General features: G+C 51.7%; 3 protein-coding genes across 3 annotated transcripts, besides 8 other annotated features; all 3 read left to right on the top strand.

Moving 5' to 3' along the window:
• Positions 1-24: a microsatellite.
• Positions 25-1000: 976 nt separating this feature from the next.
• Positions 1001-1018: a microsatellite.
• A 157-nt stretch (positions 1019-1175) lies between these two features.
• Positions 1176-1203: a microsatellite.
• A 38-nt stretch (positions 1204-1241) lies between these two features.
• On the top strand, positions 1242-2054 carry Tco025E_06710 (putative nuclear lim interactor-interacting factor; the record flags this gene model as incomplete). The annotated part of the gene is made up of 1 exon (XM_029373582.1): positions 1242-2054. The coding sequence occupies one exon, from the start codon at positions 1242-1244 to the stop codon at positions 2052-2054; it is 813 nt and encodes a 270-aa protein (XP_029226305.1).
• A 905-nt stretch (positions 2055-2959) lies between these two features.
• Positions 2960-3044: a sequence feature (GA-rich).
• Positions 3045-3472: 428 nt separating this feature from the next.
• Positions 3473-3490: a microsatellite.
• A 73-nt stretch (positions 3491-3563) lies between these two features.
• Positions 3564-3592: a microsatellite.
• A 408-nt stretch (positions 3593-4000) lies between these two features.
• Tco025E_06709 (kinesin K39) lies at positions 4001-11617 on the top strand (the record flags this gene model as incomplete). Its single annotated transcript, XM_029373581.1, has 1 exon — positions 4001-11617. The coding sequence occupies one exon, from the start codon at positions 4001-4003 to the stop codon at positions 11615-11617; it is 7617 nt and encodes a 2538-aa protein (XP_029226304.1).
• Positions 11618-11797: 180 nt separating this feature from the next.
• Positions 11798-11829: a microsatellite.
• A 112-nt stretch (positions 11830-11941) lies between these two features.
• Positions 11942-11965: a microsatellite.
• Positions 11966-12130: 165 nt separating this feature from the next.
• Positions 12131-13297, top strand: Tco025E_06708 (putative zinc finger protein; the record flags this gene model as incomplete). Its single annotated transcript, XM_029373580.1, has 1 exon — positions 12131-13297. The coding sequence occupies one exon, from the start codon at positions 12131-12133 to the stop codon at positions 13295-13297; it is 1167 nt and encodes a 388-aa protein (XP_029226303.1).
• Positions 13298-13573: the final 276 nt, after the last annotated feature.

Below are 13573 nucleotides of genomic sequence, written 5' to 3'. Positions count from 1 at the left end.
TATATATATATATATATAATAAATCACGGGTCGCCCCGCCACCTGGGCGCGGATCCTCCGACGCCCCGCGCCGGCGATAGCAAGGGGCGGCCCAAGAGGCGCGCGCAACAACAACGGCAGCGGCAACGATGGCAACGACCGCAAAGACCGGCGGGTCGGCCAGACTGCCGGCCGATTTCGCCTGGTGTTGCAGCGGGCGTTGTCGCGCGGGGTCCGCCGTCTGTTTCCGTGGGGCCGCGCCGCGTCTTGGTTGGGTTTGGGTCTCGCGTCCCGCGGCGCCCGCGTGGTGCTTCTTGCGTCCGGGGGGCCGGATTTGTTTTTCATCGGGGCTCCTCCGCTGTTGCTGCTTCTTTTTTTTCTTGTTTTACGGCGTCTTCCCATACGTCCTTCCACTTTCAGTGTTGTGTACTTTTGTTTTAATTATTATTTTTGCTTTGCGTATCGGAATGAGGAATGATATTCTGTGGAAACAGGTTTTTTTTTCCTGGGGAGGAAAGATGTAAAAAAGAATTAAACTAGGCACGCTGCTCTGTAAAACTTTTTTGAGGGTTTTGGAAATTAAACGAAAAAAAAAGTTTTTTTTATTTTTTCGCCCATATGTATGTGTACATAATTAGGGAATTATTTATCAAGCTCTTCTGAAAATTGGCTTGGTCGCCACACAATATATGCCCCTGTTATTGTCCTTTTTTTTCTTTCCCCTGTTGGCCTGGTTTAGCGGTGGGTGAGTCCGTGAAACAAATGTTCATATTTCATTTTCTATTCGAGCTGGAGGGAATTTGTCTAATTGCAGTTTGTAAATTGATTACAGTAGTGCTTGGGCAGCTGATATGAATTTTCCCTCTTTTGGGACAATGGCGACGGGCTTCAGGGAGCATTCTCTTCTTGATTTTGTTGATGGTGTTTGCATGCCTTCATTGGGTATCGTCTGGTTAGTGTTACTTTCGGCATTATTGTGTCCAAAATCGAATGAAATCTCGTGCCTCTTTTATTGCCTTGTTATATATATATATATATACTGCGGATTTCCTTTCTGTCCTGCGCCTTTTGATCGTTTTTTTAATGTGCTTTAGGTAGTTATTTATAAGAACATTTCAAAAGCTTTTTTTTTTACTTCAACTGCTTAGGCTCCCGATTCTTTTTTCTACCATATTCCCCGTAGTTGCTGCTTCGTCTACATTTATATATCTACATATATATATACGTAAAAAGCAAAAGGGGCACGAGCAACAACAGCAATAATGGTAACCCCACCTCGCCAGCGGATCCGTGGGGCTTCTTTTAAACAGGAGTATCAGTCCGTTGTTGCGCGGAGGTCTCGACAACGTGCCCCTTCAATGAATCAGGAACTAAACAGTAAATGGGTTCTTCCCGAACAGGAAGAAAGATTTCGAGGGAAGCTGACTTTAGCTCTTGACCTTGATGAAACCTTGGTATATGCAAGAGAGGGACCTCTTTACGCTCGTCCTGGGCTGGACGAATTTTTTAACCTTTGCAAAGAGAAATGTGTTGAGGTCGTTGTTTGGACGGCGGGTCTTCGAGCATATGCCCAGGCAATTATAAGAAATATTGATAAGGGAAGGGTAATATGCCATTGTATATACCGTCACAGCAAATGGTTTACGGGTTACGCAGGTTATCAAAAGGATCTATCCGCTCTTGGTAGACCTCTTGACAGAGTGCTTATCATTGAGAATACGCCAGATTGCATTCGAGGATACCAACAAAATGGCATTCTTGTGGAAGATTATGAAGGTGGTGAATCCGCTGATAACACTATTCCCGCTCTTATAGACCTTGTCCGAAACCTGTGCGATAGTTCAATGACTGTGCCTCAATTTGTTTCTTCTTGTCCAATGCTTAGGCAGGCCTCGATTCAGACAGATCTTGGGGATTTTATCAATGTTTATAAATTGGATGTGGCGGTTTGGAAGCCAGGTGAGCACGTTCGTGTCAATCGTGATTTGGCACCGTTGGCGGGGCAGGCAGCAGCGCGTGAATCGACTGAACAAAGTGAAATCGCTAGAACCGATGTAGCCGGAACGCGTCGATGAGTTGTAGAACATGGGAAAGTGTCGTTATAGCGTGAATGCAAAATTTCCCTTTTCTTTCATAGTTTCTCCAGCAGTTATGTCGACAGCATAGGTATTATACGGGACGACTGAATGCATTGACTCAGCTTGTCTGGTATTGTCTATGATAAGAAAAGAGGGCGAAAAAAAAAGAACTCAAAAATCAAATACAGGAAGGTCAGGTACGCAAAGGGAACTGAGCAGAGGGAGAAAAAAAAAGTGATAGTGAGACAAAGCAACTCATGTATTTTAGGCGTTATGCACAGTAGCGCTAAGTAGTTGAACTCCGGCTGTATTTACAACTGTTTTCCCATGAATCGATGCAAAGAAAGGAATGTGTGAGGCCCATGTTCCTGAGGACGTTCTTGTTGTGGTTTTGTGTCTCCAATACTTACCCCCCCCCCCCCTCCTTCTGATTGCCTGTTGAGGGCGGGAATTCTGATCGCAAGGGTGAAGAGAGGAAGGGCAAGAAAAGGAAGGCTTAAAGGATTTCGGAGACAAAAGTCATTTTTTGTTTTTGTTTTCTTTTTCTTCTGACTGGCCGGAGAGAGATTACGTCAACACTATAATTCTGGACAGGATTTTTTTTAGTTATATATATTTGTATGTATATAACTTGCCGGTTATGCTTTTCAATATACAACTTTCATCCTCCTTTTTATATTGTTGAATCTGTTGAGTCTCCTTGACCTTTGCTTTGATCTTCGAGAAGTTGTCTTTTGAAAAGATATACTGTGAGGAACAGCAGGGTTATGTGTTGTGATTTGTTGACAATAGTCAAAAGCACCTGTGCTGCGTGATCATTGACGGGGTCAAGGCGTCTTTCATGTTACTGGATGGATATTGCTCACGCGTTTGCGCATTTGAGCAACTTCTTCAGACTGTACTTATTTTGTTTGGTTGATTACTTTTTTTTGTTGTGTGTTTATTGATTTATTTTCTCTCTTTTTTTTTTTTATTTCTCTTTTTTTTCGTGTCCTTTGAAGATCGCCATAATAGATACAAGCTCAATCCGTAGCACTACCCAAAGAAGGTAGGAGAAATGAGGTAGTAACACAGCAATTCCCTTTTCCAGTACGTTCAAAGCATTTGTTCCTCTGAGACAAGGCCATATGGAGCCGACATCCCTTTCTCCTTGGCCCTGGCTCTGGTGCTGGTGGTGGAAAAGAGCGGTGAATGGTGGTGCCATGGAACTTTTTTTTTTCACATCCTCTTAATTTAAAAACAAATGATACTGATAACAATAATGTAATTTGGCGTTTGAATCTGTGCGGATTCTTGTTTACTATTGGAGAATACACTGATAGGCTGTTTTACGACTTATGTATCCGAGTCTATGTATGCTTATGTAAGCTGGCGCTTTTAATGTTGACGAAACAGGATAATTGGATGTCCTCCAAAGAGAGAGAGAGAGAGAGTATATTTGATTTGGCTGAAATATATAAAATTCAATTTTTGTCGTATTGTCTTTGTTGTGCTAAATTGTTGTTGTATATATATATATATATATATTTATGTATGAAGCAAATAAATTGTTGTTTGTATCTTTATTATTTTATTCTTGTTATTTTTTATTCATTTAATTATTTTCCCCCTTTTATTGTGTTTTTATTATCATATATTTTTTCTTTTTTAATCCATTTGCTTCTCACTCATATTACCTTTAAAGAAAAACATTTATGGTGGATAAATAACCGTTGAATGGATATGCTTCATGTAAAAACGGAGGAGTTCCACACTTTCGTCAAAGTTTTGAAATACCAAACACACACTGTATTTTTATTTATTTATGATTATGACGTTGATGTGACGCTTTTTTTTTTATTGCTATTTCTCAGTGTTTACTAGTACCGTGTCCTTGTCTTTGTCTTATTTATTTGGTATTATTAATTTTGCCCTTTACGAAGCGTAGAAGTCTTCAGTGGTCGATGAGCAGGGAACCACTTGAAGTGGGCCAGCATCCCTCGGAGGATTACGTTGATGTCGACTGGGCGGCTCTTGTCGCACTTCCTTTTGATGAGTGGGAGCATGCACAGCACACTCCTGCGCTCACTGCGTGCGTTCAGAAATTGTGCAAAATGAAGTGGAGTTTAGATGATGAACATTTTTCACAGCCACATTATACAACTGCTATTATGCGTTTGCTGCGTCTAATTTCCGTGCACTTTCAGCTCAATTTAGAACGTCTTCAGCGGGAAAAGGAGGATCTCGAGACCTCCGCGTCTGCTGCCCGAAATGCCGAGGATGCTGTTCGGGCTCATGTAGAGCTACTGCGGAGCGAAAATAATGAACTTCGGGCATTAATGGAGAAGAAGGGGTTTAACGAGGGTGAGGCAAAGGAAGCGGTTTCCTCCCTCCATCAAGATTCCGGGACAGAAAAGAGACACAGCAGAGAGAAATTGGCCAAGTCTGCACGAGAATTAGACAGTTTGCGACAAGAAAACAATGAACTTTGTCATGTGATTAAACGCTTGAATGCAGAAAAGCGACATATCGTGAGTGAAGATAAAAAGTTTCGCCTCGAATATGAGCATCTTGTCGCAAAGCACAAACGTCTTATAGAGAATGCTAAAAAGACGGATGAGATGTTGCGGGAATTGCAGCGTTCAGAAGAGGTGAGGGGGCGAGATGAGGAAGGTGAACTGCATCGACTGCGTCATCGTGTGCGGACCCTTCAGCAGGAAAATTATAATCTGCTCCAGTCACGTGACCGTGCAGAGGAGCTTTGCGAAAGGCGGGAGGCAGAGGCACTACGAGACATGACCGAGCTGCAGCAGCTTCACCAGGATATCGTTGAGGAGGAAAAGCAACATTCCCAGGAGCTCGCGATGGAGTTGGAAAAAGTCCAGAAGGAGAGCCAAAAACGCATGGAGGAGAGCGTTCAGGGGCTTCAACAATCGTTAAAAAAGTTGGAGGAAGAAAATTCTACGCTGCGGAAACGGTTAGAACGGCGCTTTGTTGCGGGGCATCGCTCAGAGCGTGACACCACGGAAGACAGTGCGACCGTGGTGCAAAATTTATTATCTGGCAGTACAAGCGTATTATCCGTTTTACCAAATGTCTCTCCTTATTCTAAACTTGAGCCGGGCAACCGCACCCGACAAAAACTGTTCGCGGACCGACAGCAACTTCAACAGGAGAATGATCGACTGGCAGCAGAGTTGCAGCAGATGGAAATTCGAGCCGAGGCACGAGACGCCGAAGTTATTAAAATTCAGCACCTTTTGAGTGAGTACGAGCGCGGTAATGAAGGGCTTCGCCGCCTACGCGGTGAGTTGGCCGACGCTAACCGATCCATAGAACTTTTTCAAGATGAAAATGCGCAGCTGCGCGAGAGACTTAACGCGATGGAGGATTCCTTAACCTTTTCGGCAGCGCTGCAGGAGTTGTGCATCCGCATCGGTGTTACACAAGAGGAAATTGATCGTCTTCGTCCCAAGAATACACCACTCTTTAGTGAGGTGGAGACGCTGCGCGAGGAGGTTGCCACCTTAAAGGATGAGGTGGAGTGGCTGGAAAAGGAGCGGCGACACTGGATGGACAAGGTTCGTTTGCAGCCGCTGCTTGACACAAAGCTTCGGCTCGAGTTGGGCCTTTCGCCGGAGCAGCTGAAGCAGCTGGACCACATGGTGGATCAGATGAGGTCGGGCAGACTTGTTGTCGAAGAGGATGGGGATGATAATTACAAGGAGAAGTACTTTCACGAGCTGCAGCTTCGGCGAAAGGAGATGGAGCATTTCAACGACTTTGTTCGACACCGAATTGAGGAAGCTCTGCGAGAAGCGCTTGGGAAGACTGATTTAAACTCGGCTCCTGACGCCGCTTCAGCGTTGCATACTCTGCGGGAGCGTTTTGACTTCATCGCCGCCCGTCCACTAATGGACTCGGCACAAGAGCCGCCACTGGACGCCGCACAGCTGCGTATGCAGCTTCGCAGCGCAGCCCAACTTCTGGAGCAGTCGGAGCTGACCATCAAGGACAATGCTGCCTGCCAAGCGGTGTTGCGTGAGCAATTGGCAGCTGTGACCGCAGAGCGGGATATGCTGATAGACGAACGCGATCGATACCGTACCGCGGTGTTTGAGGCACTCGGCGTCACACCGTCCGCTGTGCCCACCGTTGAACGGCGTGAAGCAAATGCGGAAACTTTAGCGACACCCTCGGAAGCCGCACCTGTTTCGGGGGTAGCCAGTGAAGCACCCCCGTCACCGGTATTGCCGGAAATGCAAAAGAATAATGTGCATGCCGCGCGAGCTGTTCCTCTTGGCGCCATCTCCCGCACCTTCGAGGAGCAACTGCGGGTGAAGGATGGGCTTATCGCTTCCCTTAAGGCCGCCATCGAGGCGGCACGGAAGGAGGCGGCGGAGCACCAGGCGGCGGAGGTGAAAGCCACGGAGCGGCTTTCAGAGGTGTCTGCGGCGCGGGAGGATCTCCGGAATCAGGTCGCTGCCATCCAACAAATGAACGAGGAGCTTAGCGGGAAATTGGAGGAAAAAACGAGGCTGCTCGAGGATCTCCAGCAAACGGTGCAGCACCTCGAGTCTGACAACACCCGGCAACTCCTTCAGAAGATAGTTCTGCTACGACAACGTGAAGGCAAGTTATTAGAGCGTTTGCGTCGTGTGCGAGAAACACAAGAAGAGGCGGTGCGGTCGGAGCAGACGCTGCGAGAGTATGTCAATACCACCTTCAAATCGCTAAAGGAGGCGTTGGAGGATACTTCCACTGGCTTCGTTCTCCCACGTTCTTCCGGCGGGGTGTGCGTGGAGAATGACCTCCTTGACGACGTCCGGCAGCGTCTTGACGGGGCACTACGAGGAAAACTCTTTAAGGAGGACTCTGCATACCTTCTGCAGCTTCGCCAGGTCTATCGCAGCGTGGAGCACGCCGAAGAGGAGAACGCCCTCAGAGTCGACGAGAAGCGTCGACGAAAGCAGGTGGAAGAGATGGAACAGGAGATCAGTGAATTGCGCACCGAGTTGGAGGGGCTCCGGAAGGTGCGGGAAGCGGCTCCAGGGACGCAGGGCGGTGACGCCTCCCAGGCCGCAAGGTGGGAAACGGAGGCCACCACGTGGCGTCAAAAGTGTAGCCTCTACATGAAGCGTTGCGAGGACAGGGAGCGAGAGGTGTCCACACTCGAGGCTGAAATTGCTGAGACCCGGGAGGAGTTGGCGTTGCTGCAGGAGCACCTGCACAACAGCGGCGGCGGCAGTCGAGGCGATGCGATGGCTTGTGTCACACGGTCAGTAGGAGCTCTCCCCCAGGAGCGTCAGCAGCAGCAGCAACAGCCGACACAGGAAGAACATGTGGAAGGGCCATCACCACCACCACCATCATCATCATCATCATCATCATCACCGCCACAAAAGCAGCAATTGCAACTCCAGCAGCAACCTGAAATGAAACAAGTCGTCCACGGCATCACTGCGGATGGCAAGCTGCGGCAGCTAGAGCGTGATGTTGCTCGTTTGAAGTCTATCAATTTAGGGCTCCTGCATCACTCTCTCGATTTACAAGGGGAGTGCAAGCGTCTTGAGATTCAGCTTGAGTCCACAAAGCAGGAGCTCTCGCTGGTGCGAGACGCGGGAGACTCACGAAAGGTGAGCGACTTTGTCTCAGCTGCTATTCAACAGCACGCAGCGTTACGCCGGCAGAGTGAATTGGCGTTGCTTCGGGCAAAACGGTCTCGAATGCAACTTTCCGCCACAGAGGCCAATCTGCGTGTAGCCGTAAATGAGGCTACCGCGTACAGGCTTAGTGCTTTCCGCCTCTACCGGACCTATGTTTCACAGATGGTCGCAGTCTTGGACTACGTTCGTGGCCGGCAACGAGACACTAAAGGGGCAATGTCCCCGCATCGTGTGGCGATGATGCACCAACGTTTCATTAACGCCATGACGGACCTTGAGCGAAGCCAGAGCCAGCAGCAGGAGATGGCGGCAAGGCTCGCTGAGAGTGGCGGAATGGTGACGCTTCTTCAGCAGCAATTAGACCTTCTCAACACCAAGGACGCCGAGGAGCGCGAAGACGCACTTCATGCCAAACTGCTCTCGTCACTTGCTGCAGTTCGCGAGAAAGACATGCAGCTTGTAGAGCTGCAGGAGGACTATCAGTACGCGCAGCAAAAGTTGAAAAGGGCGGAGTCGCACATACGGCAGTTGAACGAGGAATTGACCCGGCTGGAGTTGCGGGCGACTGGTGGTGTCTCGCTTAACGAAGACATCTTGCAGCGGCTCTTGCAGTTGAAGGAAACGGTCTTTGCGAAGGTGGAGTCGCCGGCACTCGTTGTGCAATCGGGTGGCCTGCAAGACGTTGCTGACAGGGGCACCGACGCCGCCATTCGAGAGTATAAAACGGCTCTTGACAAGCAGGCTGAATTGGCGCGGGAATGTAGTTCGCTTAAAAAGCGACTTGACGGCGAAACCGCGGAGGCCCAGCGGGCCCGTGCTGAGGCGGAGTCCCTGAAGGAGGAACTGAATCGCCTGCAGGAACGTCTGCAGTACACGCAGCGGCAGTTGGAGGAGGAGCGCCAAAAGGCTGAGGAGCGCGAGCGGCGAATTATACGCTCACACGAGGCACAAGCCGAGGTAACGCGACGCGCCGCAGAGCACAACAGCCATTGCCTTCAGGACATGCTGCAGAATAAGGAGGCATGCATCAAACAACTCCAGGACCAGCTTCAGGTGGAGCGAAGAAAGTATCTTGAGTACCAGCTTGAGGAATCCTCACGCATGGAGCGCCTACACGACCACCTCTTTAGGGAGAATAATGCCATGATGGAACGCTTCCGCGAGGCAATTGACGGTGTCACGGATAACTCCGCGTACGACCCAGCGGCACAAGGGGCGTCTGTGAGTGACGCGTCTCCTGATGGCCTTGCGGCACAACTTGCCCTGCTCACGAAAGAGACACTGCGTCTAAAGGCGGAATTAAAGGACGCGCGCATGACAAATGTTATGCTTGAGGCTCAGCTAAACGATCAGGTTGCAAAGGCGCAGAATCAACTGCTGCAGCAAGAGTCCACTCATGGCGGCAAGCAGGTGGCACAACGAGAGCTCCCGGGCGAGGCTTCAGTGGTTGGTGTCATTGCTGACCAGAATGCCATTATAGAGAGTTTGCGACAGCGAGAGTTTACTCTCACCTCTGAGCTGCAGCGGTATAGAAATGAGCGTGACCTGATGGAGCGACAGCTGCACGAGGCCCGCCAGCTTGTAGTGGAACAGGGTGGGGCACTGAAGAGCGTCACCGCGGTGGGCGTGACGGATCCGTCGGTGGAGCAAGAATTACGGGTGCAGCTGGCCTTTGTGGAGAGCCAGCTCTCAGAGACGCGGGCGCAGCTGGAGGAAGAGCGGCAAAGTGCGCGCCGACTGCAGGCGGACACCAGCCAATGGCGATCCCATCTCGATGCCCTGCGTGAGGAAGTTGTACAGCAGCAGGCTGACGTTGAGCGCGCTCGGCACCTTGTCGCTATGAACGAAGGCCTTAACGCCGACGTGCGGCGGATGGAGGAGCAGAACGAGAAGCTCATCCTTGCAACCAAAATGTTGAAGGAGAAGTTGATTGAGCAGGCACAACGGCACGGGGATGATTCCCGCAGACAACAGCACGAAATTGCGTTGGCGCAGCGGATGGGGTCGATTCAGTTGGAATCCACGGAGCAGCTGAGGGCCGTGAATGAGCGGCTGCACACGATTCAGCGGGAGCTTGAGGGGAAGGTCCTCCGGGAGGAGGAGGCCCTCAGAAAGCACGAGGAGGCACAGCGGGTGGCCTACGACCTGCACCGACAGCTGCAGGAGCGGGAGCGAGAGATATTGCGTCTCAAGCGCGAGTTGGCTGCTCGTCCTGCGTCGTCGTCGACTGGAGTGCGAGGCGGCGGCGCAGAGGGAACGCAAGAACTGCAGACTGCGCAAGAGGGGAGGCGGGTCCTTCCCGGGAAGGCGGTTGGGTCAAGGACTTCTCCGCAGCTCGAAGGAGCAGGGAAGCGAGACGACGACAAACCGCAAAGTCGGCCGGCGCAACGTTCCCCCTCCGCACCCACGCGTGGGTTGCTTGTGGACGTTGACGCGAATGTTCTCGCCAGGCCACAGATAGCAGCAATGCTGCGGCGAGAGATTGACAAGGCGCAGCGCGACAACATGCATGACATATCGTCGTTACGGGCAGATGTGCGCCGTCTAGAAAGCGATTTGGAAGAGGCTCGTCAACAGCTGCGTGGCGAGCGTGACACGAGCCGCTCCCTGCGTGTTATGGTTCAAAATGCCCGGCGAGAACTTGAGGAAAAGGAGCTTGCCATGGCACGGGAGTCCGTGGGTCAGCAGAGACGCGCCAAGGAGCGTCAGGAGGTTGAAAGCAAATCCGGAACGGGTTCAAGTAAACCCCCTGCCACGGATTCTGCGGTGGTCGTTGCCCCAATGCCAGCTACAGCTGCTGCAAGTGAGCAGGGTGAGCTTCGGCGTCAGCGGGAAGAGAACGAACAGCTCAGACGTCAGGTTGAGCGGCTAAAGAAGCGCGTGGTGGCGTTTGACAGCGTTGTCGCTGAGGCAGAGGTTTACAAGAAGGAGCTTGCAGATCTGCGTTCTCAGCAGCTGGAGTCGGTGGATGCAGCCCACATGGCTTCCCCGCTTGATGTACGTTCCTACAAGCGGAATGTTCTCCAATTAGAGGGCGTCATTGACTCCCTTCGGCGCGAGCTAAGCGTCAACAAGGAGACGCAGCTGCGCAACCTGCAGCGCCGCGCCGACGAGTTGGCGGCGGAGAACCAGCGCCTGACAGCGGAGTTGGGGAGCCGCCATCAGCTCATGCCCACGCCGCAACTCCCGACGACGTCGTCTGGGGCGGAGAACTTGGGTGACCGTGCAGCGCTGGAGCGGGAGTTGCTGGAAAAGAACGGCATCATTCTGGACCTTCGCTTCGAGCGTGAGGCGCTGCAGCTCAAGGCTGGGCGTCTGGAGCGTCATATTGAGGACATCCTTCGGGTGGACTCGACCAACACGAAACGCACGGGGACTTTTCAGCAGCGGAGCCGCGTGGAGGCGTTGGAGTCGGTTGTGGAAAACCTAAAGCTTGTGGTGGAGCGTCTTCAGAAGGAGAACAAAGTGCTGAAGACGAAGACAGTGAGTTTGTCAAAGCACATGGATCTTGTGCGAGAGCTGCGCGAACTGCGGCTAAGCGAGCAGAAGCTCCGCGAGCATGCTGAGATGTTAACCAAGCGTCTCTTGGGCTCCGCGCCCAGCGGAAGCGCCATGTCCCGACAGCATGTCACGCTCCAGCGAAGGCTGCAGACAGCCCAGGCCACCATGGAACAGTATGAGGCGGAGGTGCTTGAGCTAAAGCAAAGGCTTGATGAACGCCAAGGTGTGGTGGAAGCTGAGGAGGTGATGCCGTCGGGGCAGAAGGAGCCGGAGTCGACGCCGGCATGGGAGGATCGTCGCATGGTGCAGCCAGTGCAGGCGTGGTCTTCGGACCTGCCCCCACCTCTGCCCAACCCGCCAGTGACGTTCACTGCGGGACTTCCTTCCGGTCACCACACCTACCCCCGTGCGTAAGACTAGTTTTTTTTTTTTGTTCTGAGAGCGGGGAGGGGGGGGGGAAAGCGGCATCCCACCTTTGCGTTCCTTGTACAACCGGAGAGCGAGGCCCACCGGGGCATCTCGTATCTCTTCCCTTGCTTCTAACTCTTTCTTCCCTCCCACCCACTCACGGGTCCCAAGCTTTTTTTGCGCTTCTGTGTGTGTGTGTGTGTGTATGTGCGTGCGTGCGGATGGCAGTTTTGTTCGATTGGCAGGGCGACGCGACAGGTGGGTCTGTGCCGTCGTTGCCTTTTCCCTTCTTGCCCCTCAGATACGGATGCATACGCGGCTTCCTCAAAGGTATGTGTGTGTGTGTGTGTGTGTATCTTGCCTGTCGCTACACACGTGCATAAATCCTTGCATTTGCCCTTCGCCTTCGTTCCCTTTTGTTTTTCTTTTGTTTTTGTTTTCCCCCTGTTTCTATTGCGTGCAAAGAGTGCTCGATAGCTGCAATAAAGTGCGGTCAAAAAAAGGAAGAAAAAAACGACGATGCCGTTGCAAAGCATCAACTTTGGCGACCTCAACGATGGCATTGATTGGGTGAACGCCATCCCCCCCCACGTCGCTGCGCAGCAGCAAATTAACGAGGCTCTACGTGTGTTGCACCACCCGGCATCCTTGTTTTTGGCGTGGCCTCTTCCGGAGGACAGCTTCCCTGTCCCTCGGGCGATACGGCTCAGACGAGAGGCGGAATCCCGTGAAATGGCCTCCCGAAGTCGGCGTGGCCTTGTGAACTCGCGAGCGGAGGCGGCTCAGATGCAATGGGATCGAACGCAGCGAGGTCAGCTGATTCCGCGCAGCAATCCGAACTCGGAGCCCGCGGCTCGACGGCCGGCTCCGGAAAGAATTGTCGCTCAGCAGCACACACAGCAGCTGCAGCGACAGGCTCCCCGTGCAGCGCATGTCGACTCTTCGCTTGCGCGCTTGGCGAACTCCGGGTTGGATCCACATGTTTCCCAGCTTGTCTCGTACATGGATGAAATGATGAACCTAGGTCTTGACCAGCACGCATCCGTAGGAAACTCCGCCATTGCGTTTAGAGGAGAGAGTTTACACATCTCCTCAACGAGCGGAGCAGGGGGCGCCGGTGGAGTTCCCACCTATACTCGCGTTGCGGTGTCCATGCAGGTACCAGCAGATGCATCACCTCAGTTTACTGCGCATGTCGAGAGGGGGGCGCTGCAGCCCCGTCATCGCTCTCAGCAAAACAGGAGCGGTGTCGCATATGACATCATTACGGGACAGGGAGGGGAGCCACTTACCCAGGTCACCGCAGCGAACCGAACGAGAAGGTCACGTGGGGGCAATAGCGGTGTTTGGGAGATTGATGACTTTTCATTCGAAAACCTGCTACAGCTTGACGAGGGCAACAAACCCGCCGGGCTTTCGTTACAACAGATTCGTGGAATGAGGGCTGTTCCCTACTCCTGCGTGGAGCCAAAAAAGAGCGGTACAAGGGAGTCAGGTAAGAGGTCTGCAGGGGGTGGGGAAGCATGTCCAATCTGCCTAGAGGAATATTCCTCCGGAACAATGGTGCTTAAGATTGGCTGTGGGCACGTATTTCATCACGGTTGCATTGCAAAGTGGCTGAAAGAAAGTAACCGGTGTCCCACATGCCGATACGAGATCCCACGCTTGCGAGAAAGGGGAAGGTGAGGAGGAGACTCAAAAGAAGGAGGAAAAGAAAAAGGTAGCCATTTCCAAGTTGTTTTGTAAAGGAACGTAGGACACTCCTTATTCCGTTCTTAGGCTTTCTAGCATAATGTTTTTTTTGCTTGTTTTTCTTTATTGCTTCTTAGTGTGTGTGTTTTTTAGTTATTGGTCGTTTTCGTTGCGGCTGAGCAGGGGCGGAGTGGGCAATTTTGTGTCTCCGGGGTTCTCGTAGGACGTATTCGCCGGCGTGCAGAGGCACGAAAGTGAGAGCAAAAGGGG

This window comes from Trypanosoma conorhini (genome assembly GCF_003719485.1).
Source record: "Trypanosoma conorhini strain 025E chromosome Unknown Tco_14.4_contig_00468, whole genome shotgun sequence".
In the NCBI taxonomy this organism is placed as follows: domain Eukaryota; phylum Euglenozoa; class Kinetoplastea; order Trypanosomatida; family Trypanosomatidae; genus Trypanosoma; species Trypanosoma conorhini.
Note: the sequence above shows the minus strand (reverse complement) of the source record. Positions and strands in the feature narration are given on the sequence as shown.